The 25887-nt window shown below is 44.9% G+C and overlaps 1 protein-coding gene across 3 annotated transcripts in view; it reads left to right on the top strand.

Moving 5' to 3' along the window:
* Sergef (secretion regulating guanine nucleotide exchange factor) overlaps positions 1 to 25887 on the top strand; it is a 220660-nt gene continuing 194773 nt past the window's right edge. For all 3 annotated transcript variants that reach the window (XR_005283485.1, XM_038313679.1, XM_038313677.1), the window contains exons 1-7: positions 1 to 90; positions 3940 to 4075; positions 6099 to 6254; positions 8311 to 8405; positions 16126 to 16186; positions 20908 to 21021; positions 23927 to 23989. Coding sequence is in view for 2 of the 3 variants with exons in the window: in XM_038313679.1 (XP_038169607.1) it covers positions 31 to 90; positions 3940 to 4075; positions 6099 to 6254; positions 8311 to 8405; positions 16126 to 16186; positions 20908 to 21021; positions 23927 to 23989 (685 nt within the window). In the remaining variant the exon portion in view is untranslated. The remainder of the gene's footprint in view (positions 91 to 3939; positions 4076 to 6098; positions 6255 to 8310; positions 8406 to 16125; positions 16187 to 20907; positions 21022 to 23926; positions 23990 to 25887) is intronic.

The raw sequence follows: 25887 nt of genomic DNA, 5'->3' as shown, positions 1-25887 counted from the left end.
CCCTCCCGGAAGTGCCGGTGGAGCGTGTGCATGGCGCGCGAGTCCTGTGTCTCGGAGGCTGGCTCTGCAGCGGCCGCGCTCTTCGGCTGGGTACGTGACTCCGCCCCCGGGCTCGGGAAGCGACTGAGGGGCGCGGAGACCTGGAGCGCCCGGCGTCTGCGTGGGTGACGGGGTAGCTGAGAGGCAGAGGCCCAAGCCAGGGTCCTGGGTTGAGCACTCCGGGCTGCGGCCGGAAGGAAAGGGTTCGGAGGGAGGGTCTCCCCGCGGTGCCTGAGGGGCCTGCTGCTAACTGGGGCTTGAGGACTGGAGGGACTGAGGCTCTTCGGGTAGACCCTACCTTCAGGGCAGAGCATCCATTCTGGGAAAGCTCTTGGCTGCCTGAGCGCCTGGGAAGACAGCGTGGAGGCTGGACAGAGAGAAGACCGCTTGGTGCCAGAGCTGGTAGGGCCACCTGTGTCATCGAATCTTTCTTTTGCCTGGAGGATGGGAGGCTCCTTCCAGCGTCATCACCCTGGGGAGCATCCTGTGGATGTGAGGCCTGTGGAGTGTGGCCGCGCGAGGCGCAGACCCTGCGTATTTGCTGTTACTCTGCTCCGACCGGATCTTACCTTTTCTGGGGTCGTGGAAGTCTTGGCTGCTTAGGTTTGACACTGAACTTTTGAGAGAATCCTTATGCGTGACTGGAGAGAAGGCTTTATGCTCGTGAATGTGGGGGACATGCGTGGCAGGAAGCATATGTTGGGTGTTGCAGTTCTTAATATTAAATGCCAAAATTGTAATAGGATGCATGATTTGTTAACGGCAGTCTCCTTGGCTACAGTGGAGGTGTTCTGAGAGTGAGTACTGAGCTAGTGGTGTTCACATTGGCTCTCTTGGTGCCTGGCATCTTGTAGACTCCAGGGAAATATTTGTTGACTAAAGAATGAATGAATGAACAAATGGATGAAACAAATGACTACCTGTGTGCACAGCCATGTGTAAGGTTTGGGAAATGCCTATATGTAAAGGTGTTCCAGTTCCTCTGCTAGAGGAGGCTATAGCACCTATGTTTCTGCCAAGATTAGTATTTATTGACATACCTTTCACTTGTTGAGTGTAAGGCTGTTTGAAGGGAGATCTTGGCATGGCCTAACTGACTCAGCTCCCTGAGGTAGCCCTTGAGGTGGGGGCGGGGTTAATAACTGAATGTGTTGCTGCCTGTCATTTTCCAGCCAGGAGACTATTGTCTTTCTGGCAGAGGAGAAACATCTGACAGAAAAAGCCTTTCAGATGCGGCCTTAAATGGACAGAGGCAGAACAGGGTTGAACCTCACTTTTCTAGTGTGCTTGGAGGCTTGCTGGCATAGTCTTCCTGTTGCGTATTCAGGGTGCGTGTATTATTTGGCTTCTGCTGCCGTGACAAAACACCTCAGGCTGGGTTCTTGAGCAATAGAAATTGATTTTCTCATAGAGCTGGAGGCTGCAAGTTCAAGATTGAGGTGTGGACGGTTTTGGTTTCTCTGAGGCCTCAGGTGGCTGTTTGTGGGTGGGAATCCTTGGTGTCTTAGGAAGAGACTAGATGGATGCACTAGGGCCCCACCCTTACGGTCTCATCAGTTAACCTTAGTTACCTCTTTAAAGTTTGCGGCTCCAAATAAAGCCATATTGGGATATTTAAAAGGTTAGGGCTTTAACGTAGAAATTTTAGTGGAACACAATTCATCTCTCACAAGGGTGTGCGCATGAGCTCTCTGGATCCTTTGTAAAGAGGGAAGGTATACATAGTTGTCATAAAGTATATTAAAATTTCCTTTATCCAGCTTGGGTTTAAGGCCTCTTGATGCGCTAGAGACTGGTACATAACGTGAACCTGGGGTTGTTCCTGCCTGTCTTTTCCCTCCAGTATTTCTCATCCTGCAAGGCTGGTGATGGGGCAACCCGATTGGATAGAGACCCCAGCACATGCTCTCTGCTTCACTCTGCAACAGTGTTGCATTTGACCTTTCCAGGGTAGAGCCTTGGACCTGACGTGGCCAATGCAGTTTCAGGTTTAGGGGAGTAGCTATGAGCAAGACCAAGTCCCTGCCTTCATGGTCTATCTCTAGGAGAGGAGGTAGACTAGTCAAGTAGGCAAGACTCACTGTAGTGCCGAGGAAGGATACAAAGAAGAGAAAGGTGCTGAAGTGCTGGAGGTGAGCAGCAGTCCAGAGTCTGGCTTACCCTCTGGGCTGCCTCGAAGTACATCCTCATTAGACATGGTAAGAGCTAATGAAAGAAGCGGACTCCTGACTTGGTTGTGTAACTATGGATCATTACTTGAGCCTCCCTAGGCCTCAGTTTCCTCATCTGTAAAATGAATGCTAATGCTCCTTAGTTGTGAGGATTGAAGGTGTCTGTCGTGTCTGCAGAGAACACTTAGTAGGAGCTGTATTGTTCCCAAGGGTCTCTTGACCTGTGCCCTTCCCATAGCTCATTCTTCATCTTGGAGCCCTGCTGCTCAGGGTGACTGGAAATACCCAACAGACAGGAGGGTTTTACACGTGTGTTTGCATTCATGCCTTGGGAGTTGTTTCCAGTCACATGTTCTCATTCAGGGGTCCTCAGAAGATGGATTTTAAAGGCTCCACAACTCACCTCCAAAAGAACCAGCTTGGGAGTAGATACTTGAAGAGAGGAATTTCTGAAGTATTAAGAACTGTAGGTTTACAGTTCCTCTTCTTTAAGTGAATATGGCAAGCTCTAAAAACTTAGAACATTTTGGGCCTTCGGCTCCTTACAGTGTGTATTCACTATTGTATTTATATCTTTTGTTGCAGAGATGTTACTGTTTCACTTAATGGACATTGCCCTCTCTTTACAGCATCTTTGTGATATGTATTTGTATATATACTGAATTTTATTTCGGTAACCAAGCTGTAAACATTTCAGATTAGAGACTTTTTTCCTCCAGTGTTGGCGATTGAACCTAGGAACATGCTAGGTAAGCACTCTGTTGCTCTGCTGTACCCCTAGACCTGAGCTATGTATGCAGTGGATAGTGTAGATCTACAAGGGAGATCTGAATCTTGGAGTCGTCAAATGCTATACTTGAAAAGGTCCTTTAGAGATCCCTACCTAGGTCTTGTACCGGACAGGTGAAATGATGATGCTTCCTGCTAGGGATACAGCATCCTTAGCTAACTGAATAAATACAGAAAGTAATTGCCTGCTTCCCACTGAGGATGTGGGGAGGGGAACACAAACCTAACTCCGGAGTGTTTTCTGCTAACTTTTTCTTTATCTCTCCCTCCCCACCAACTCTTTTTCTTTTCCCAGCTTTCCTGGATAATTAGCTTTTATCAGAGGGCTTCCTTGGTCTGATTCCCAAAGGCAGTTTAGTCTTGATTGGGTTTTATTGCCCGTGTGATGCTACATAGAATTGCCTAGGAAGAGAAATGTCAATGGAAGGCCTCAATCAGATTGACCTGTGAGCACGTCTGTGAAGAGACTATCTTGGTTGATGATTGATGTGGAAGATCCAGTCCACCATGGGTGGTACCATCCATTGGTCGATGGGCCTGGGCTTTCTAAGAGAGTCAGTGGAGAGAGGCAGAGAGTGAGTCACAGGCAGTGTTCTCCATGGCTTCTGCTTGAGGTCCTGCCCTTTCCTTCCCTAAATCAATCTCGGTCTTCTCTTCTCCCAGCAGCAAACTAGAACAGTGTTGTATTCATGAAGGGAAAGATGAGCCACATGGTTGGCTAAGTTGTGGATGCCAAAGATGCCTCTGAAATAGGAATCACAGTGCTCACAGATGGGCCTGGTTTCTCCATGTAGATTGGCAAGACAGCCTCCTAAGAATAGGTGTGTGAAATGTCATGGGCTCTGAGAGGTGTGTTGGGGCGAGGGACACTGATGGCTGGATGGGTGCTGACAGTTGGGCCTTCAAATTGCTTTTCTTCTGTGTTGTATTTTATCCCCAGGGTGCAAATAGCTACGGGCAGCTTGGCCTTGGCCACAAGGAAGATGTGCTTCTTCCCCAGCGACTGAGCAACTTCTGTGAGCCTGGGTGCATCAGGAGTGTCACAGGAGGTGGGGGCCATTCTGCAGCTGTCACAGGTAGCTCTCTTCACAAATGGATAACCACTCACTTTTGTATTGAGGTGTTTCCCCCTTGGAAATAAAAACCTTGCCATCTTTTAGTCTTTTGTACTTCTCAGAGAGCGGCATTTGTTTTTGTGAAAGAGCCAAATAACCATTAAGGGAATTCTAGCTTGCCAGAGCTTGAACTTCTGAGTTCCTTACTTTCCCTTTCCCTACCCCCTTATACAAATAAGGCTCAGAGAGGAAGGCTTAAGGTCATAAGGCAAGTTGGTGAACGTGTTACAACTTGTTTGAGTTTTACTTTGAAACCTTTGTAAGTAGGTGAAATATCCCTTGAGATCAAGAACCTTACCTTGTCCTTAATTTTCTGTCCTAGTGCCGAGAGAGTACCAGGGGCCACACATACTTCAGCTTAGCAAAGGCAGTGTATGGCATCTGATTAGGAATGGGAGCTGTGGCTCAAACTCCCGGGGCTCAGGTGCTTGTTCTGTGGTTCATTAGCTCTACGGCTCTGGCAAGCATCTCCCTATACAGCAATGGTCTACTCTTTCTTCTGTTGTAGTGATAAAATGCCTGCCCACAAACCTCTGAAGGGGAAAGGATTCTATTTGACTTAATATAGGTAATGTGTCTTTATTGCAGGGAGTCAAGGCAAGAACTTAAAGCATCACCTACACAGTCGAGAGTAGAGGGAAATAAAGGCATCTTTGCCCGCTTGCTGCTTGGACTCTTTATTCTAACACAGTTAAGGGCTCAGCCCATGGAATGGTGCTGCCCACATTCAGATCAGTTAGAAGTCAAGACAGTCCCACAGACGTCCACCTGCCAGCCTGGTCTGGATAATTCCTTATTAGTACTCCCCTTCCAGGCGACTGTAGGTTGTGTACATTGATAGTAAATGCTAACTAGCACACTCAGTTTTCTCTCTGTCCTGTGCGGATAATAACAGTAGATAAACTTAGGGTATTTCCAGCGCTGTTTTAGGGCTTTTACAGGCCTTTGGTGCTCCTGTCATCGTGGATTCCTCCCTTCCTTTGTAAAGAAATGCTAGAAATTATATTTTACAACTGTAACTATACCTAAGAATGATGGCATTTGTACTATATATGAATTATTGTTACATTAAAATCAACTAAGAACAATGTGAAATTAAGACAGCTTAATTAAAGGCCTACGGTCCTTTCGAAGTATTATGGGGCCTAGGTAGGTGTGGAAAGGACTTCTGTGCTCAGCTCATAGGACAGCTCCTGGCACATTCTGAGTGTTGAGTTGATGTTGGCGTTCCTGTGATCATAGATGCTCCATTTGGCGATCTTGGCACTTGTTACAGAACTGGGAGTTTCCATTCATCCATTAGATTTGAGGCCCTTGGCCTGATTCTTTGGTTCCAGAACACATTAGCATGCATCAGTTAATAGCATTAATATGGCCAAGAAGTCTATGTCTGTGGCTCCAAATAATACATGGTAACCCTTTCTTACGTTGGGAGTCGTGGCTCTCTCCCTGGCATCCTGGAGCTTTGTTGCTTTAACTTGGTCAGAGTGGCTGTGCCTTAATCTACTGCTCTTATTTCCGCCAGCACTTTCCTCTCCGCAGTTGCGGCCTGCTTCTTTGGAAGCGGTCTGGCCACTCCGCCCACAGCGTGGTGGGAATTTTGTTCCTGTGGATGCCACTAACTGGAGCTTTAACTAAATCTCTGTTGTTCTATTTCTAAATAAGACTTGAGATACGAAGGCTAGGGTGAAAACCTGTGAGCTCAAAGAGGTGAAGTAACAACTAGCTAGCCCTCTCTCCTTGCTGGTGTCACCCAAAGAGAATGTCCATATGCTCAGCTGCACCACTCCAATCCCTCCCAGCTACTTCCTGTGTGTCTCTCTAACTCTTCCAAATGCCCTCTGATGCACCATGAATACTTTCTGTCAACTGCTTGCTTCCTCAGCCTCCTGTCTCAAGGTTAATTTTATTTAATTAATGCAAATGCAGACTTGGGGTTCACAGTGTGATCAAATATCTCACATCACAGTTTTCTGTTTTGCAGATAGAGGAGGACTTTTTGTTTGTGGCCTAAATAAAGATGGGCAGTTGGGGCTTGGCCACACAGAAGATGTTCTTTCTTTTACCATCTGCAAGCCTCTTCTTGGTTGTCCAATCAAACAGGTGGCCTGTGGCTGGGATTTTACCATTATGCTCACAGGTAAGTTCTCTCTTGAATAAATATCACCACTAAGGTTTTTGGGTGATAGCAGTGTAGTGTGTGTGGGGGGGGGTGGGGAGGTGGGGGATGATTAAATAAGAGCCTCTGTACTTTTGAAGAAAAACAAAACAAACAAACAACAACAACAACAAAAAACCCACCCCCTGAACCAGTAAGTGTTCTCTATTAGGGAAATTGCAGGGTACCTTTTATAAGGAGAATTTTAACTATAAAGGAGATCAGGCCGGAATATACATTTACCAGAGACTGGAGGATGAACCGGATCTCGTTAGGTGGTCATTTCTAGTCCCAAACGCTCATGAGAGCTGTGTGCCTGGTCTAGCTGACCAGGAGTGCCATTAAGAGTTATTTATTATGTGCTCATCGTCTTAGTTAGCATGTCTACTGCTGTGATGACACGCCATGACCCAAAGCAACTTGGTGAGGAAAGGGTTTGTTTGACTTACACATCACTGTTCATCATTAAAGGAAGTCAGGACAGGAACTCAAGCAGGCCGGCAACCTGGAGGCAGGAGATGATGCAGAGATCATGGAGGAATACTGCTTATTGACTTGCTCAGCCTGCTTTCTTATAGAATCCGGACCACCTGACCAAGGATGGACCCACCCAAAATGTGCTGGATCCTTTTCCGTCAGTCACTGATTAAGAAAATGCTCTATAGCCATATCTTAGGGAGGCATTTTCTCAGTTGGGTTGATGTAAAACTAGCCGTCACTATAGAATAATGAGGGAGTAGGGACCTCACGGCAGTAGAAGCAGGTCTTTTCCACCAAGAGGCTTCCATGGTGACATTACTGAGGCTCAAACCCAGGGCTTCACATGTGCTAGGCAAAGGCTCTACCACTGAGTTATTTCTCCATCTCCCCTTCAAAACATCTAGTCTCTACGAAGACAGGTAACAGAATGAGTTATGGCTGAAGGGTGCTAGAATAATTCTTTTGGAAGCAGTTGGTTTGTTACTCTATTAATTGATTTCTCTGTTAACTTTGTCCTTTCTAGCTGGCTGGTCTGGGTTTAAAGGACACCTGTAGTTTCTGTCTCTTCATGCTTGTGGATCCTTAGATGTGTAGTGAAAGTCCCAGGCCTTTGCACACAGCCTTCTACAGAGGCTCCTGTGTCTGCTGCCTTCTTCTTACTTGCCAGACTCCCTATACTTTTCTTTGTTGCAATGCCCAGTGGTCCCTGCTTCAGAACATGCCCTGTTGTGCGCTCACGAACCATCGTCCAGTATTTCAGTCTTCCTCGGCTGTCACCATTTCTCTTTTGCAGAGGAGTTCCATATGTATCCAGTTTGACAGTAATCATCAGACTCCAGATGGGCTATAGAGGCAGCTTGCTGAGCATACAAGGGCCTGACTAGATTAGCTCTGAAAAAGAACCTCTTTCCATATGAAGAATTTCAATGCAAGATGTTACTTTGTGAAGTACTTATTATGGGCCACGTTAGGGTCATAAGAGGCAGAAGGGAGCACTGTTTCCAACACATTGCAGTAAGTTGTGAGAAAGGCACCAAGCAGTCACAGCCGGAGAGCAGACGATCATATTTTTATGGATGAAGGTTAAGTTGGAAGACAGGGTTAATTATGAAGACAGGTGTTTCTAACATTCCTCTGGGACAAATTTGCCCTCCAAACTTTAGACTTGTCTCCAGGGGAAACCCTTACTTTGCCAGCCATACATGTCTTGTCCTTTCCCCCAGACTCTTCAGGTGAGTGATCAGGGAAGGGCAGGGAGGAGAAAGGCCCAGAGCATCACAGTGTGCAGAATTTGTTGGCTGGAGACATGGGAAGTGGGAAACATGAAGAGGGAGTCAGTCACTTCAGTACTGGGCCCTGAGTTAAGTGCTCTGCACAGGTAATCAGCCATTAGGGCTACAGGTGGCAGATAATCTTTAGTGTGGAGTATCTAAAGAAGGACAGTGGCCAGAAGGCTTTGAGGCACAGGATGCCTGCTGTATCCTCTCATCCCTGCTTCCCGGTTGGTCACAGGTATCTCACTTCTTAGATTTGTAATCTGAATGCTTATGTTTTGCAGAAATAGGTCAAGTTCTGTCATGTGGATCCAATGCCTTTGGCCAGTTAGGTGTGCCGCACAGCCCTCGCAGATGTATGGTTCCACAGACCATTGAGGTGAGGACATCCCAGTTTTAGTTTGTTCTATCTTGCTATTTCTAGGCTGTTTCTTTTATCCTCACTCATATGAAAGACTAGGTAGGTCCTTGAAAGCCCATGGAGTAATAGAACTTGAGTTGAAAATAAGTTCTTCTGTTAAAAATCAGTTTTAGGGGAATCAATGCTGGGTGGAAATTTTTTTCATCTTCATGCACGTTATAAGATTTTACAAACTGGAACAGCAGAAATGCATCTCGTATGCTCATTGTTAATATGGGAACTGTGTTACAGACAGGTCCGAGTAGAAGTGACCTGCCTCATGACATTAAGTCAGGGTCTGGGAAGATGGCGTAGTGAGGAGAGCACCTGCTGTGCAGCCATGAAGATCAGAGTGTGGATCCCAGAATCAGTGTAAAGCTGGGTGCAGTAGCACAATCTGTAACCCTGGTGCTCCAATAGGAAGGTAGGAAGCTGAGACAGGAGATTGCCTGAGAGCTCCCAGGCCAGCTAGCCTAGCATATGAAGTGGCAAACAGCAAAGACCCTGTCTAAAGCAAAGTGAAAGGGGTGGAACAGCCCTGAAGGCATCCTCTGACCTCCTTATGCTTGTGATGGTGTGTGTCTGCATTCACAGGCATATGCGTACACACACATACACACACACATGCATGCACGCACGCACGCACGCACGCACGCACGCACGCACTCACGCACACAAAGTAGATTCAGCAAATGGTAGTCCAGTGCTGTCCTGCAGAAGTATCAAATGATTGAAAATTTTCTGAAAGCTCCATTTAAAAACAAATAAAAGCTGAGATTGATTTTTAATAATAACTTTATTGAGATATGATTCAGATACCATTGAATTTGCCCCTTTGAAATGTATACTTCAGTGTTTTTCAGTATGTTCTCAGTATCTTCAGTATGTTCTGCCATTGTCATTATCGAATTCTAGAACATTTGTGTTATGGCTAAAAGGAATTCTACACTCAGTAGTAGTGGCTTCCTGTCTTCCCCTCCTCTAGCCCCTGGTGGCTGCTAGTCTACCTTCTCTGTGGATTTATGTGTTCTAGCCATTTCATATAAATGTAATTTTACAACATGTGGCCTTTTGTGCCTTTTGTGTGTCTCTCTTCATGCACTACTTTCAAGTTTTATGTGTGCAGTGTGTGTGTATACATACATACATACATATATATACACATATATATGGAGTTTTAATGACATTTTAAAAAGATTATTTTTATTTTATGCACATGTATGTTTTACCTTCATGTGTCTCTGTGCACTACGAAGACCAGAACAGTGTATGGGCTTTAGTGTTATGATTGAGCATCCTTTTTGTTTATATACCCAAAAGTGGTATTTTTGGGTCTTGAGGTAGATTGTTTCCTAATTTTCTGAAAAAATGCCATACTGATATCCAAAGCAGCTGTACCAGTTTGTACTCCCACCAGCAATGCAGGAGTGTTCCCTTTATCCCACATCCTCTCCAACATAAGTTGTCATCAGTGTTTTTTGATCTTGGCCATTCTAACAGGTGTAAGATGGAATCTCAGAGTTGTTTTGATTTGCATTTCTCTGATGGCTAAGAATGTTGAACATTTTCTTGGGTGTATTTTGTCCATTTTAGATCCATCTGTTGAGAGTTCTTTATTTAGGTCTATACCCCATTTTTTTATTGGATTATTTGTTCTTTTGATGACCAATTTCTTGAGTTCTTTGTATATTTTGGAGATCATTTCTCTGTCTGATGTGGGTTTGGTGAAGATCTTTCCCCATTCTGTAGGCTACTGTTTTGTCTTGTTGACCGTGTCCTTTGTTTTACAGAAACATCTCAGTTTCAGGAGGTCCCATTTATTAATTGTTGCTCTCAGTGTCTGTGCTTCTGGGGTTATATTTAGGAAGTGGTGTCCTGTGCCAATGTGTTTGAGTGTTCTTCCCACTTTCTTTTCTATGAGGTTTGGCGTGGTTGGTTTTATATTGAGGTCTTTGATCCATTTGGACTTGAGTTTTGTGCATGGGGATAGATATGGATCTATTTTCATTCTTCTACATGGTAATATCCAACACCATTTGTTAAATATGCTTTCTTTTTTCCATTTGATATTTTTTGCTTCTTTGTCAAAAATCAGGTATTCAAAGGTGTGTGGATTAATATCTGGTTCTTCAGTTTGGTTCCATTGGTCCTCTTGTCTGTTTTTATGCCAATACCAGTCTGTTTTCATTACTGTAGCCCTGTAATAAATAGAGTTTGAAGTCAGGGATTGTGATGCCTCCAGAAGTTCCTTTATTGTACAGGATTATTTTGGCTATCCTGGGTTTTTGCTTTCCCATATGAAGTTGAGTACTGTTCTTGCAAGGTCTGTGAAGAATTTGCTTGGATTTTGATGGGCATTGCATTGAATCTGTAGATTGCCTTTGGTAAGATTGCAATTTTTACTGTGTTAATTCTGCCTACCCAAGAGCATGGGAGATCTTTCCACTTTCTGGTGTCTTTTTGAATTTCTTTCTTCAAAGATTTAAAGTTCTTATCATAGTAGTCTTCTACTTGTTTGTTTAGAATTAGTCCAAGATATTTATGTTCTTTGTTGCTATTGTGAAGGGTGTTGATTCTCTGATTTCTTTATCAACCCATTTATCATCTGTGTACAGGAGGGTTACTGATTTTTTTATTTAATCTTGTATCCTGCTACATTACTGAAAGTGTCTATGAATCTTAGAAGTTCCTTGGTAGAATTTTTGGTATCACATATATAAACTATCATCTCATCAACAAACAGTGAGAGTTTGATTTCTTTTCCGATTTGTATCCCCCTAATCTTCTTTTGGTGTCTTATTGCTCTAGCTAGGACCTCAAGTACTATATTGAATAGATATGGAGAGAGTGGACAACCTTGTTTTGTTCCTGATTTCAGTGGGATGCCTTTGAGTTTCTTGCCATCTAGTTTGATATTGGCTGTTGGCAGTCGGTGCTTTTAACTATCTCTCTAGCTCCTTGGCTTTTTTTTAAAGTATAGCATGTCATATAGCACAGGCTGCACTCAGACATATTACATAATTGAAGCTAGACTTGAACCCCTGCTCCTCCTGCCTCTACCTGCCATGGCTTTGATAACAGATGCATCACCACACCCAGCATATCTTTAGAAACTTGAAAGCTAATTTAATCTATTCAAGCTGTTGTCATTTATATAAACATAAATGTAGCATTTGTGAGTCAGGTATTTTTCTTTCCTTTTTTTGTACTGAGCCTCTGAACTCTGTGTGCATGTTTTACTGGTTACTTTGAATCTAATCATATGCAAAGGTTCAATGTCCACATGTAGCAGTGACCATGGTAGAGAGTGGGTAGGAAGCAGTACATTTGGCTTTTTTTAAAGACCTTTTTCTTATTGACTTTTTGTGGATTTTACATCATGCATCCAGATCCCATTCATTTCCCTGTCCTTTCATATCCATCCTCTGCCCTTGCAAACCATGCCCCCCTCAATAAAATAAAATTTAAAATAAAACCAAAACAAACTAAAATACAAAAGAAAGAAAGCAAGAAAGAAAGCAAGAAAAAAAGAAAAAAAGAAAGAAAGAAAGAAAGAAAGAAAGAAAGAAGAAAGGTCAGTCAGTCTCAGTGTAGAAGCTGTAGTGAGACACAGTGAGTCACACAAAATACCCTTTAGTCTGTACATCTTTACTTGCAAGTGTTCACTGCAATGAGTTATAGATCTGGTTCGAGGGCTCTGGCTTCTGCTACACCGTTTATACTGTTCTCACCGGGACTCCTCTTGGATATCCTGTCCTTGCTCCATGTCATGGAGATCCTGCAGCTTTGGATCTGCAGGCCTGTCCCCTTCACATGCTCCAGCAGTTTATTGATAAGGTAGATGTTGGGGTGGACCAACTCATAACCCGGGTTCTGGGCCTGGGTGGTAGTTGGGTTGGTCAGCCTGCCAGCTTTCCCTCATCAACAGTATCTACACTATCAAGGTGAGCTCTCCAGCACTGCCCTGGCTAGCTCATCCATTGCAGTAGGCAGCAAGGAACCGGGCCAGTTCTGCTCACTCGTTTGGGGCTGGCTCACCCACACCCACAGGGACAGCTCTACTGTTTGCCTCAGTCGAGGTGCAGGGCCTGGGCATTTGGCTTTTGTTAAGAGCTCTTTTTATGATATCCCACATTACAGGTTTGTGAAATTTATGTGTATCTTACTTTGCTTTGTATCCCTGTGATTAGCATCATGATCAAAAACAATTTAGGGAGGAAAGGGTTTATTTCATCTTACACCTCTCCACTTCATCACCCAGGACTGAGGCAGGACAAAGTGGGGACTTAAAGCAGGAACCTGGTGGCAGGAACACTGCTTTCTGGCCTGCATTCAGCTTCATGTTCAGTTGCCTTTCTTCTACTTCCCAGGACTCACTGCCCAGGAGTAGCCACTCACATTGACCAGGCCCTCCCGCATCAATCGATAATCAAGAAAATGACCCACAGACTTGCCTACAGGCCAGTCTTATGGAGGCGTTTTCTCAGACGTGGTTCCCTTATCCTATATATCCTAGTTTGTGTCAAGTGGGAATAAAAAGTAAAAAGCATAATCCTGTAAATGGTCGTGATGAGAATAGGAACAATTTCAGGAATACACAGAAATCAAGAACAAGTTTTACTGCCTCGACTTCCCTTCTGCCACGTTACCTCTGATTAGAAGTGGAAGATGCATTTTCATTGGAGGGTTCAGATCAGCGTCTGTCATCTTGTGGAGTTCAGTTGCTGCCCTGCGGTCTGTTATTTGGGGGTAATGGTTCTGAAGGGCTGCACTGAAGTCTAGTTCTACAGAGCTCTGGGTCCCCCCTGTAACTCCCAGGAGCAAATAGGTGGCCTTTAAGAACCTCCATATGTTATAATTAATTTAACTTAATTATAGTTGATATAATTAAAGTATACAGGAAGGGACAATGGTTAAAATATGTTGGATGACAGAGTCAGTAACTAAGAACATTTTGATGGGCTGTGTCCCATGTGGCAATGGGAGGGATATACCAGAATGAGAACTGTTGGAGACTCTATTTATGGATGGCGCTGCAATGTCTGGGCACTGGATTTGGTCGTGAGTACAGCCTGAGAGGTTTGTAATTTAGTGGCACATGATAAATACATGCAGTGTCATTGTCATGCCAGAGTCACGACAGATGCTCATATAGTCCCAAGGGAGAAGGATTGGACTCTTATCTAATGGGAAGTTTACCTAAGTCCTAAAGTTGAGTTAGGTTTCCCTGGCTTGGGCTAACAGGATACAGAACATGTGCCAAAGAAGAACATTCTAGGCCAAAGGAACAGTGTGGATGATGATGCCAGCAGGTGGTCAGGCTGGCATATGGGGAAAAGTGGAAGTACTGAGGTGGAGTGGGTACACATAGGTAGTAGTAGCACATAAGATAAAAGCATAGAGAGATGAGCCTGGCCTGTTGGTTATTTTTAGGAAAAAGAAAGGAAGGCAGGAAAGAAGATGCGTTTAAAGAACCATCTACTCAAATTGTTTTGGCAGTCAGATTTTATTTTGCCCGAGGCTAATGTGATTGGAGACACCAATGTCAGAAGTATAGTCTCCAGAAAGGAGCCAGAGCCTTGCTCTTTGTGCCAGTCAGATTGATCTGGTGTGATCTCTTGTGCACTGGAACACAGATTCTAGGCATAGTGGTCCTTAAGACTTGTTCTTAGCCTTTACACTGTTCTTGGAAAGAGAATGACTGAGGGACAGGGACACAGCTCAGGTGGCAGAGTGTTTGCTCAGCATGCAGAAAGCCCTGTGCTTAATCTCCAGCATTGCCTGAACTGGACATGGTGGCACATGCATTTAATCCCAGCACTTGGGAGGCAGAGGTAGGAGGATCAGAAGTTCAGTGCTTTCTTTGGCTACATAGCGAGTTTGAGGCCACCCTGGGATATATGAGGCTACAGGGGAAGGAGAAATCCAGAACCTATACAGAGGAGGGAAACATAGTGATGGCTGCTGCAGCTGGGAAGTTTGTCTAAAGGATTCTTCATTAGTTATCTACTGCAGTGAGACAGTAGCTAAAACAAACATTATGCCACCATTTTTGAGGGTCTGGAATGGGACCTCTGAGCTGATTTTTCACAAAGTAGCAGTGAAGACATAGCTAGGTCTATACATACCTCCATGGGCTGAACTGGGGTACAGACCCATTGCCAAACTCTTACGATGCTTCTGGTGGGAGTCACAGTTCCTGCTCCGTGGACCGTTTTGTACAACTGTTCAGACCTGGCAGGTGGCTTTCTTAAGAGGAGGCCTCGGTGCCTCTGACTCACTCTGCTCCTTTATTCTTTCCATTAGAAGTGTGTCAGTAAGCCCAGCCCACACAGGGGAGGGGAATCAAGCTCTGTGACTTGAAGGGAGTAGTATCAAAGAAATTGAGGACCTATTTTTAAAACCGCCACATGATGTATTAGAGAGGACATGACAACTGTCTTCAAATATTTGGAAAGCTTTGTCAGAAGCTAAAGGCAGCTGGGTTTGGCTCCATCTAAAGAGATACATGGAGAGGTGCAAGGATGGAGCAGGTGCCTAGGGAGGTGGCGAGTCCCATGTTACTGGAGGCAGATTCTGGGCAGGGGTTGCATGACCATTTAAGGAAGAGCTTCTAGCCTTGGCTAAGGATCAAACTGGGTCAGGAGGGAACAGTGAAGCCCTTGCTATTTAAGTCTTATTGGAGCACAGCCATGCTTTCTCATATATAGCTGTTTGATGTTACAGAGCTGAGCTGTGTGGCAGGAGCCATATGGTATTTGGCTGTTTTGGGGAAATGTTTACTGGATGACTTTGGAGGTCCCACCCCGCTACCCTTGAGAGGCAGTGCAAGGTGGTACTATGATACGATATTTTTAAAAAGTTATTTTTCAGGGTTAGGAAGATGGCTTAATGGTAAGAGTGCTTGTTATACAAGCATGAGAACTTGGATTTCAGTCTTCAGAACTCATGCAAAAAATGCCAAAGCAAGGGCAAGAGAGATGTTTCAACCATTAAGAGTAGTTGTGGCTCTTGCTGAGGACCTAGATTCAGTTTGTAGTACCCACAATCGTATGTAACTCAAGTTCCATGGTATCTGATATTCTCTTCTGACCATCACAGGCATTAGGCATGCATATGGTACACATTTAGGAAGAACAGACATACACATAAAATAAAATACATATTTAGAAAAAGCCAGGCATGACTGTGTATGCCTATAACTCTAGCACTGAGGGAGTTCAATAGCCACTGAGCCTCGCTGAAACAGGGAACTTCCAGTTTAGTGAGAGACCCTGATTCAAGGCAGTAAGGCAGAGAGTGATAGTAGAAGATACTCAGTGTCTTCCTATGGCCTCCTTGTACCCACACACTCATGTGCATGCGACACACACACTCAAGTGCATGCAACACACACACACACTCATGTACATGCAACAGACATACAAACACTTGAGTGCATGTAACACACAAACACACATGTGCATGCAATGCATACACACACAACTACACTCAAGTACATGCAACACACACTCATATGCATACAACACACACTCATGTGCATGCAACACATACATTTTCATCTGTCATAAATAAAGAAGCATTTCTGAGTGAGCATATTGGGTGGGGTTGCTTCAGGCTGAATTGAGTTTGTGCGAGTTACAGGATATTTTGTAAATGAATGATTCTGAGAGTAAATCCTGTTCTTTCTTTTGGACAGCTCCTGAGAGAGAAGGTTGTTTGTGTCGCTGCTGGACTGAGGCATGCGTTAGCCACTACAGGTAGACCACTCAGCCTTTATTTCTCAAGTGAGCCCATTCTGAGCAGTAAGAAACTTTGTAAAGAGTGTCGGCAAGGGGCCAGCTGTGCTGTAGCTCCAGCTGAGAGACCACAAAGTAGAAGTTATTGGAGAGTCTTCGTCAGGGCAGGAAGGGAGTGAGCTGTCTGACTCTCTTTGTTGCAGACATGCTGCTAGGTTTTTCGTAACTTTATTCTCTTGTTCAGTACAGCCATGGAGTGGTGTGAGTTAAAGTCTCACCCACAAGAGTTTGTGGAAGCATGTGTGAGGGAGGGAGAAAGAGCTAGAGACCGTCAGTGTGGACTCTGCAGCCAACTGTGTTGCCTTCCTGCTGGATTTTAACATTGGTTGATGGACAAGCTTTAAGTGCATTGTCTTCTGTACATGAGTGGGCAGCATGTATAGGGCCACTGGAGGGCAGGTGACATTAAGGTAAATAGGACCCTGGCCTTGATTTGAAGATCCTAAAGGTTAGAAAACAATTGATACATAGATAGCTCTTTTTAAAAAGAAGGTAAGGTGGGGAGATGGGTCAATAGTGACTATGATTGCCTTAAAAGCATGAGGATCTGAGTTTAAATCTATAGAACCCATGTAAAAAGCTGGACTGGGTGATGTTAATGTTAGCAAGTGTGAAACAGAGGCAGGCAGATCCCTGAAGCTCGCTGGCAAGCTAGCCTAGCTTACTTGATAAAGTTCCAGACCAGTGAGAGACCTTGTCTCAGTTAAAATTGAAGATACTTGAGGAACACTACCAAGGTTGAACCCTGACTTCTACATGCACCTGCACATACATGCACACATAAATATACATGAGAGGGAACAGATGCTTGGGAGAAAAGGGAGAGGGAGAGAAGCTAGGGTATAATCAGAGGAGAGAAACTAGGAAGGGGAGGAACTAGAAACCCAGGGATGGGTGGAGACGCTTCACCCTTCAGATTCTGCCCTTGCTCCTCTTGTGATGTCACTGTGTTTTTCTCCTGTGACTGGTAACTCCCCATGCCATGTGAGTCCAGGTGTGGGTGGGTGAGGGCAGAGAGGAGAGGCAAGGAGGAGGCAGTGAAACTTCGTGCTTGCTCCAGTCCTGCGGCTTACTGCTGCTCAAACCTTCTCTTAAAGGGAGATATCAGTTAGGAGCACCAGCTGCTCTTCCAGAAAACACAGGTTTGGTTCCCAGCACCCACACGACAGCTTATAATAGTCTGTAACTCCAGTGCTAGGGGATCTGACACTCTTTTCTGGCCCTCATGGGATCAGGCATGCGTGTGGAGAACAGACAAACATGCAGACAAAACATTCATACACAAAAAATTTTTAAAATGTGAAATCTTGTGTTTTGAGAGAATTATAAACCCACATGAAATTGCTAAAAACAAACTAGATCCCTACAAGTTCTTTTTCCAGCTTCCTTCAGTGGTAATACCTTGCAGAATTAACAGTGCAGTAGCTCTCCCAGGATGCTGATGCTGATACAGTGAGGATGCAGAGGAATTTATCACCACGCGTTTTCTCCTGCTGGTGTTGATGGCCATACTCACTCCCTGCTGCTCCCAGCCTTTTCTTAGCCCTCAACAACCGTTCCTGTTTCCCATGTTTGTGATGTCACCTCTGAAATGCCCTAAGATGCTCCCATACAGTACATGACCTTTAGGGGTTGGTGTTCCTGCACAGCATAGTTCCCTGGGTATCTGTCTGAGCCATGTGTGTCCATAACGGATTCCTTTTCATGACGAGTGGCGTGGTATGGACGTGGCACTAGATGAGCCTGCTAGAGCTGTTGTGGCACAGTACTGTAGCCCACATGGCTTAATCGCCACACCCTCACTTTCTCCCTGTTCTAGAGACGGGGGCTCAGGATGAGTGTCTTTAGGATTGTTTCCTTGGCTTGTAGATGCCCGCTTCTCACTGTGGCCTAACGGGCTCTTCCTCTGAGCATCTGTGCAAAGACAGCTCTCTCATGACTCATACGTACAGGTGCTAGTCATATTGGACTAACCCCACTTCCCATAGGTACCACTCTGCTTTCCTAACCTCTGTAATGCCCTGTTTCCAAACAAAGCCACACTAGAAATTAGGGATTCCACACCTGGATGTTGGGGAGTGTGGCACAGGACAGTTTATAAGAGCCAGTTTGTTTAACTAGTTATCCACTGAGGAATGTCAAACTTGTTTCTAGTTTTGGCCTATTTTCAGTAAACATTCATGGACAGTTTTTTTTATAAGAATGTAGATTTCATTTCTTTGGATTAAGTGGGTTAAGGAGGGTGACTCCTGAGCTGTGTGGTAGTGACTACTTGTTTATAGATGGCTCTTCTCTTAGAAATCTGCTTGGCAGTGGTGGTGCACACCTTTAATCCCAGCACTTGGGAGGCAGAGGCAGGTGGATCTCTGTGAGTTTGAGGCCAACCTGGTCTACAGGAGCAAGTTCCAGGACAGGCTCCAAAGCTACAGAGGAAAAACCAAAAAAAAAAAAAAAAAAAAAAAGAAAGGAAGGAAGGAAGGAAGGAAGACAGACAGACAGACAGACAGACAGAAAGAAAGAAAGAAAGAAAGAAAGAAAGAAAGAAGGAAAGACAGACAGACACAGGGCAGTGCGGCTAGAGAGAGGGCTCAGTGGGCAAAAGCACTTTCTGCACTAGTATGAGGATCTAAGTTCAGTTCTCCAGCACCCTACTAGAGCAAGATATGGTTGTGTGTATCTATAATTCTTGTGTTTCTATGCATGAAGTGGCCAGAATCCCCAGAAGCTGACAGGCAGTGAACCTTGTGTATGCAGCCAGTAGACAAAAGACCCTGTCTTAAGCAGGGTGGGGAGGGACATAGTTTGAGGTTGTTCCTGATCCCCCTGTTAATTCTTCATATAGAATGTAGAGGTTCAGTTGCTATGGAAAGCAGTATAGTAGTGCCACTTAACTAACTGTAGCTTTTTTTTGTTTTTTGTAGGTGAGTCTAACAATATAGCCCTGGCTGGCCTAGAACTCACTATGTAGACCAGGCTGGACTTCAGCTCACAGAGATCTACCTGCCTCTGCCTCTGCCTCTGCAGTGCTGGGATTAAAGATGTGTGCCACTACTCCCAACTTGACAAATAAATTTTATAAAAGGGAAAAAGGAGGGAGGGGTAACAAGATCAACAGTGTATAGAATGAAAGACACCAGCTATAACTGACACATGCAACAGCTGAGACAGAAACAGTTCCTCGGGTGCCCATTAACAGGTGAATGGGCAAGCACAATGGGGCGCGCACACATGTATAGACCCCCATCCCTCCCCCAGGGGTAGTATGACCTTTAAAAGATACAGAACTGTTGAGAGGCTTCTCCCTAGATGAACATGGTGCTGTCCTGTCATAGGCAGGACAAATGCTGGCATTCTCTTCATATGAGTAGTCAAAATTAGAGATGCTGAATGGCAGCCCCATGGCAGGGGACCAAGATAGGGAGTGAGTTGGGGCAGTCCACTTCACTGTTGCAGGATGAAGCAATTTGGAGCTGGAAGGATAATGGTTGCACACCACGGTGACTGTGTGGTACACTGGGTTAGACACTTAAAATGGTGAAGGTGATATGTTTTACGCTGTACATATTTTACAATAAAATATTTCAAGGAGAAGCTGGAGAGACCACTCATTGGTTAAGAGCACTGACTGCTCTTGTAGAGGACCCCACATGATGGCTCACAGTGGTCTGTAAGTCCAGTTCAAGGGAATTGACATCCTCTTCTGGCCTCTGTAGAGATCAGGCACACGTGGTGCAGTTGTTATACATGAAGGCCAAACTCTCATACATATAAAATAAAAACTAATATCTGGGGAAATTTTCAAAGGGAATAATTCATTCTTTGAGACATCGTGGACATATCAACCAGTTGTATGCAGGGAAATTCTGCTCTTGGAGATTATCTGCTGGTTGTAGTCTTGGTTTATTTCAGGCCTCTCCTATGCATTGTTCCCAGTGAGCATAGCTGCTGCTTCATAAAACAGGCTTGTCTTGTTGCAGTCTGAGAGTGCTGGCTGTAGAATGGTTCAGAGGAGCAGACCTTGATGTTGGTGTTAGCTGGTGGATCCATGCTGTGCACATCTGACTAGCTGCCAAATGCATAGGAATTTATCTGTGCATTTCTATGGGGTTTGGGATGTGGGTACATAGGTTCAAGCGGCCATTCTACTGAAATAATGACTGCTGTGCTGTCTTGAAGCCCCAGATACACTTGTATTTTACAATAGAAAATCCGAATTCACCTTGGGATAGAAAGGCACTACCTTGAGTGTCAGCTGAACCCCAATGTTTTTTCTGCTATTGATTCCCCATGCAACCATGGCCAAATCACAGTCTCTTTTCTGGATCCTCGATTTCTCATGTAGTGAATGTGGGGTGTGGACTCACTGGCCTTCAAGCTTCCTTTCAGGTTAGCCATGAGCAAGTTAGCATTCCAGGGGCATAGCTGTGGCAGTGCCTGGGACTTTGAGAGGAAGTTTTACTACATTGGAGTTTTCTCGTGGTCTTAGATTGTCTGAAAAGCTGCATTTGTGTTTGGCTCAGAGGTAATTCCTGTGGCAGGTCACAGGCCCTTGAAGCAGCCCCTGTGTAGCACTCACCATGGCTGTGGCTCCATTGTGAATTTCCTGTGGCGATGAGGGTCTAACAGCAGTGCAGTTTAACCTGACACACATTTTCTCTTTTCCTTTCGGCTCTGCTGGGAAGTGAGTGGCAGCGTGTTCCAGTGGGGGACTGGCTTGGCATCTTCTGGACAGCGCTTGTGTCCTGGGCAGACTCTGCCATTGTTTTTGACAGCAAAGGAACCAAGCAGAGTGACAGGTGAGCTCCTTATTTCTTTATAGTCTTTGATTACTCTTTGTGAGGAAGGAAGTAGACCTTCAGAAAATGGGTAAGTGGAGTTTCCTTCTCTCATTATTTTTCTTTTTTTAAAAAAATATTTATTTATTTACGTATGCAATATTCTGTCTGTGTGTATGCCTGAAGGCCAGAAGAGGGCACCAGACCTCATTACAGATGGTTGTGAGCCACCATGTGGTTGCTGGGAATTGAACTCAGGACCTCTGGAAGAGCAGGCAATGCTCTTAACCTCTGAGCCATCTCTCCAGCCCCCTCATTATTTTTCTAAACATTGACTTTATTTTGTATGGCTATCTTGCCTGCTTGTATGTCTGTGCATCACTTGCATGCCAGGTGCCCGGTGGCCAGAAGAGGGTGTTACATCCCCTGGAATTGGGGTTAAATATGGTTGTAAGTTGCCATGTTGGTGCTGAGAACCAAATTCGGGTCCAGACAGTACTCTTAACTGCTGAGCCATCTCCTTTGGTATTTCTTGATCTTTCTAATGCTCTCTGTTGGTTGGGATGTCAGTATTTTTGTAATTTTTGTGGCCCTAGGAAACTTGCTATCTTTGCCACCAGAGTCTGGGACCTATTGATTGATAGATGCCTGGCAGGTAAGTGGAGACCAGCAAGGAACTTCTAGACTGGGTCATAGCTACTTGGAAATGATGTAGGAGTTTGGAAACAGGATGTAATTATCTAGTGAGTCTGTGCAAGTCCTGAATCCTAGGTGCAAGTTACCCACAAGGCATCTGGGTGAGTGCTCAGAATCAGCCCTGCTGAGTTTCCTGCATGGCCAAGAGGACAGAAATGACCTCTCAGCGCAGGCAGTTATACTCCACAGAGAGGACTATTGGCTGTGCCTCTGTGCCATTCCCTTCTGCCATAAGGGAAGCAGGAATGTAGAGCAGGCATGGGGTGTCTCCGTATGGAAACACAGTAGGTGATTTGCACTCTGCTCATGGGTCTGCTGGTGGGTCTTATTTTGATTAGTTGATCTATATGTACCACCCCCTCCTTTCTTTTCTCTTCTTTGTTTTCCACTCTCAGGTCCTCTTCAGCTCTTTGTCTCTGTCCTCCACTCTCTTTGTAGGCCTTTCTGATTTGTATATGGTACCACGTCTACTCTTCTCTTCTCTGTAACTCTGACTCTAGGGCCCAATTCGCTGATGGTTGGCTATAGGAAAACCCTGTATGAAGACCTCCAACTCTTCCCGAGCTCTAAACAAGAGAGGCTGGGGGGATGGGTGTCGGGGAAGGATGGGACAGAATAGAGACTGTAGTGATAGTGAGGCACATGTGCGTTGGGATCATTCTGGTTGTGTGTGCATATATTTATGTATGTACATGTATGCATGTGAGTATGGAGGCCAGAGGACAGCCTTGGCTCTTGTTCCTTTGGCACTGTCCACTTGTTTTATAAGGCAGGGTCTTTTACAAGCCTGCAGCCCACTGAGTTGCTCATCTGCTCCACCTCCTAACACTGGGATTATAAGTGTGCTACCATGTCTGCCTTGAAAAGGCTTGAAAATCACAGCCTTTCTAACCTCCCTCCCTCCCTCCCTCCCTCCCTCCCTCCCTCCTTCCTTCCTTCCTTTCTCTTTCTGTGTGTGCTTGTATCATGAATACAAGTGTGTGTGTGCGCGTGCGCGTGCGTGTGTGTCACAGGTCTCACTTCCCAGATCTCCTTATTTCAGCAGGATGGTCAGCCCAGCTGATTTGCCTTGTACCTGTAGACAGACTCTCAGCTCTGCTGGAAGTGCTCTTCTTTCTCTTTCTTTGGAAAGCCCTGGGGTTTCCTCAAGGTCTGACTCAGATGTGACTCTCTCAGTGAAGACTCCCCACCTGGCCTGCATTGCCTTCCCTTTGTGGATAGCACTGTTTTGCTATGTGTTAATGGTTACCAGTGTCCTCCTATGCTAGTTCAGGGCCAGTAACTGGAAGGCATAACAAAACACTTCAACTTAAACTGCCAGTGTGGGATCTGGAACGACAGCCCAGGTTGTCTGGGGAGTTTTTGGATGGCCCTGAATGACTCATCAGCTTTCTGCCCTCGTAGTCCAAGTCCGTCATTTTGTGTTCTTCTGTCTTCACTTTGCTACCCTGGTACCCCTAAGGCCCAGGACCCCTTGCTGGTAGATATGGCTGATAACATCTGCTTTGTTCTGTTTATTCCACAAGGCACTTAAAAATGTGAGATGCCTTTTAATTAGTTAGTAAAACAGAAGTTTCTGGAAACAGTTGCAAACTTGACTGTGTTTTCTGCAGGCTAGACCATAAATTACCACAGGCTGTCCCAATTTTTAACAGGATGGGTTGGGATTCTGCCATAGTGGTGGAAGAGATGTAGCTCAGGGAGGTAAATGACTGGGCTTGGAGGCCAGAAGTGGGTTCAGAGAACTCTGCTGTGTGCTTTTCCAAGGCCTGGTTTGTGCTTGAGTCCTGCACACAATAGGAGCTGAGGGCTTGAATTCTTTTGCCTTCAGCCTTCCTCAGCAGGTAGAGCTCAGAAATACATACATACATTTCACATGAATTTTCTCATGTCTGTGCGTCTGTTTCTCTCAGAAACCTGAATTTACACTTACTTGTTTGGTTCCAACTCATTACTGCATGATTCTGCTGGCTTTCCTGCCGTTCATGTTTGTACCTTTCCTTTGTGATAGTGAGGACTGTGCTACTTTATCCTTAGTCCATCGACTTGTTCAAACTCCTTTACGTCACTGTCTCCATCATGCCAACCAGCCTGCCAGTACTGTTGCTCACATTTGCCTGCACTGGGTGGTTTTTCCCTGTGCCTAGGTAATGCTGGGCCCTGGAGTCCACTCTCCATGCAATGTGTTCTAGCCTAAATATAGCTCAGAACAAACATATTTCCTTTCCAGGCCTTGAAAATTCCACAGCAGTATGTGTCGTTGCCGGATCTGACCACTCAGCCGCATTAACAGGTAGGTACCAGCTCTTCAGAGCTGAACGTGCCATTCAGCGTCCTGCATCCTGTGGTCTCTGAGTGAACATGAGACAGCCAGGGAAGATATAAATTTTGGAGTGACAGTTTTGATACCATTCTTGACATAATTTTAGGGAAATTATCTTTTGAGACCATCTCCTCATCTGCTAAGTACTTATGGGCAGGTGTAAAGGCTGAATTTGATATAAAGCTCTTCCTTCAAGCTGAGGCTCATCGCTCATCGTCTGAGTTTTTTCAGTTATACAGGGTGGAAATCATCTTCCCTTTGGGGGAGTTGTGATGGGCAAATCATGATATCAACAGTATGTTTATATATCGCTGTGTATTGCTCAGTGATGGGGGTGTCATTGCCTGAGCATCAGGGAGATACAATCTACTGCACACCTAGGCTGTATGATATGGCTACCATTGTGTCTGTAGCTCATTGTTGACCAAGTGTCAGGGAGCAAGTACTTGATCATATAGCATACCGCTCTTTTATTTTGTTTAGCTTTTGAGATAGTCTCACTCTGCAGCCCAGGCTGGGTTGGTATTCGCTATGTAACCCAGGATGGTGTCAAACTTACTGAAATTCTTTTGCCTGAGTTACATGAGGAAAAGCACGCACGCACGCACGCACGCACGCACGGCTGGCTTTAGAACTCCTGATTCTCTTGCTCTCATCTCCAAGTGTGCTCCACCATGCTCAGCTCTTACATCGTAGTTTTCTGACTCACCATCTGTGCTAATGCAATGTAAGTTATCCAGTGGCCTTTCTTCAGGAAGCCATGCCTCATGCAGGATGACCTGGATTGTCATGCTAAGGCAGGGTAGACTTCAGCCTGTACCTCTGAGGAGCTTATCCTTATTAGACCTCTCACATGGAGTCGAATGCCTTTCATTTTAAGCAGTAAGTGAGGACTGTCATACTGCTATGTTTTGTGTGGAAATTCATGTGTGTACATGTCTGTAAACTCACAGCCTAGCATGGTCCAACAGAGCTGACAACTAACTGTTGGCATTTACAGAGTACCGGAGACAGTGTGAAAGTTTAAATACTTAACAAATTCTGAGCTGCCAATAAACTATTGTTCAGTGAGTCTAAAACAACTAACCAGCTGACAAGAGAGACATTATTTGTAGCCTGCGTTTCACTTTGGTGATTGGTGAAAGTGTTGAGTTGAATGCTGGCTTTTGAGTGACTCCCTGCACAGAGTCCCCCTCTTCTCTGGAGACACAGGATTGTAGGTGCTTTGTGCAGCCCACAGCTAGTGATAGCAACTTTATACTTGTTGGAGTAAAACACATTTATTTTCTGCCCTAATTGATGTGAGATGGCTGATGGTGTACAAGCTTAGAAATTTTTGAATTAACTGCTAACGTCAAGTTTTTAAAAAGAACAAAGATATGCGATTACTAAATGTATTATTTCCTACATGGCCACTTTTTCCTGTGGTGCCTTTTATACCCAGACTGGATTTTCTTTTCTTTTCTTTTTTTTTTTTTGGTGGAGCTATAATTTATATATGATATTCACCATTTTAAAGTGTCCATTTAATCATTTTTAGTATAGTCACAAAGTGAATTGGCTTTTGATATTTCGAAAGTGAGTTAAAATTGTCAAGATTAATAGCCCTCCTTTCTCATCTTGCTTGGACTGTTAGCACACTGGGTTTTGTTCAGTGTTCTTTAGGCCTCTTCTCTGGAGTCCTTGTAGATTATGTAGCCATCTGGCATTGCAGCAGAATTTAATTTTACCTGCTGATGCAACAGTGTAACTATCCCCATGTGGAAGACAGTCTGCCTTTCAAAAAGATGGCTTAGATATTCTGAGTCACATCGGCCCCACACTCCTGGGGCCTCTGTGGCTCTCCAGCATGTACTGGGCTGATGTTG

This window comes from Arvicola amphibius, chromosome 12 (assembly GCF_903992535.2).
Source record: "Arvicola amphibius chromosome 12, mArvAmp1.2, whole genome shotgun sequence".
Classification (NCBI taxonomy): Eukaryota; Metazoa; Chordata; class Mammalia; order Rodentia; family Cricetidae; genus Arvicola; species Arvicola amphibius.
Note: the sequence above shows the minus strand (reverse complement) of the source record. Positions and strands in the feature narration are given on the sequence as shown.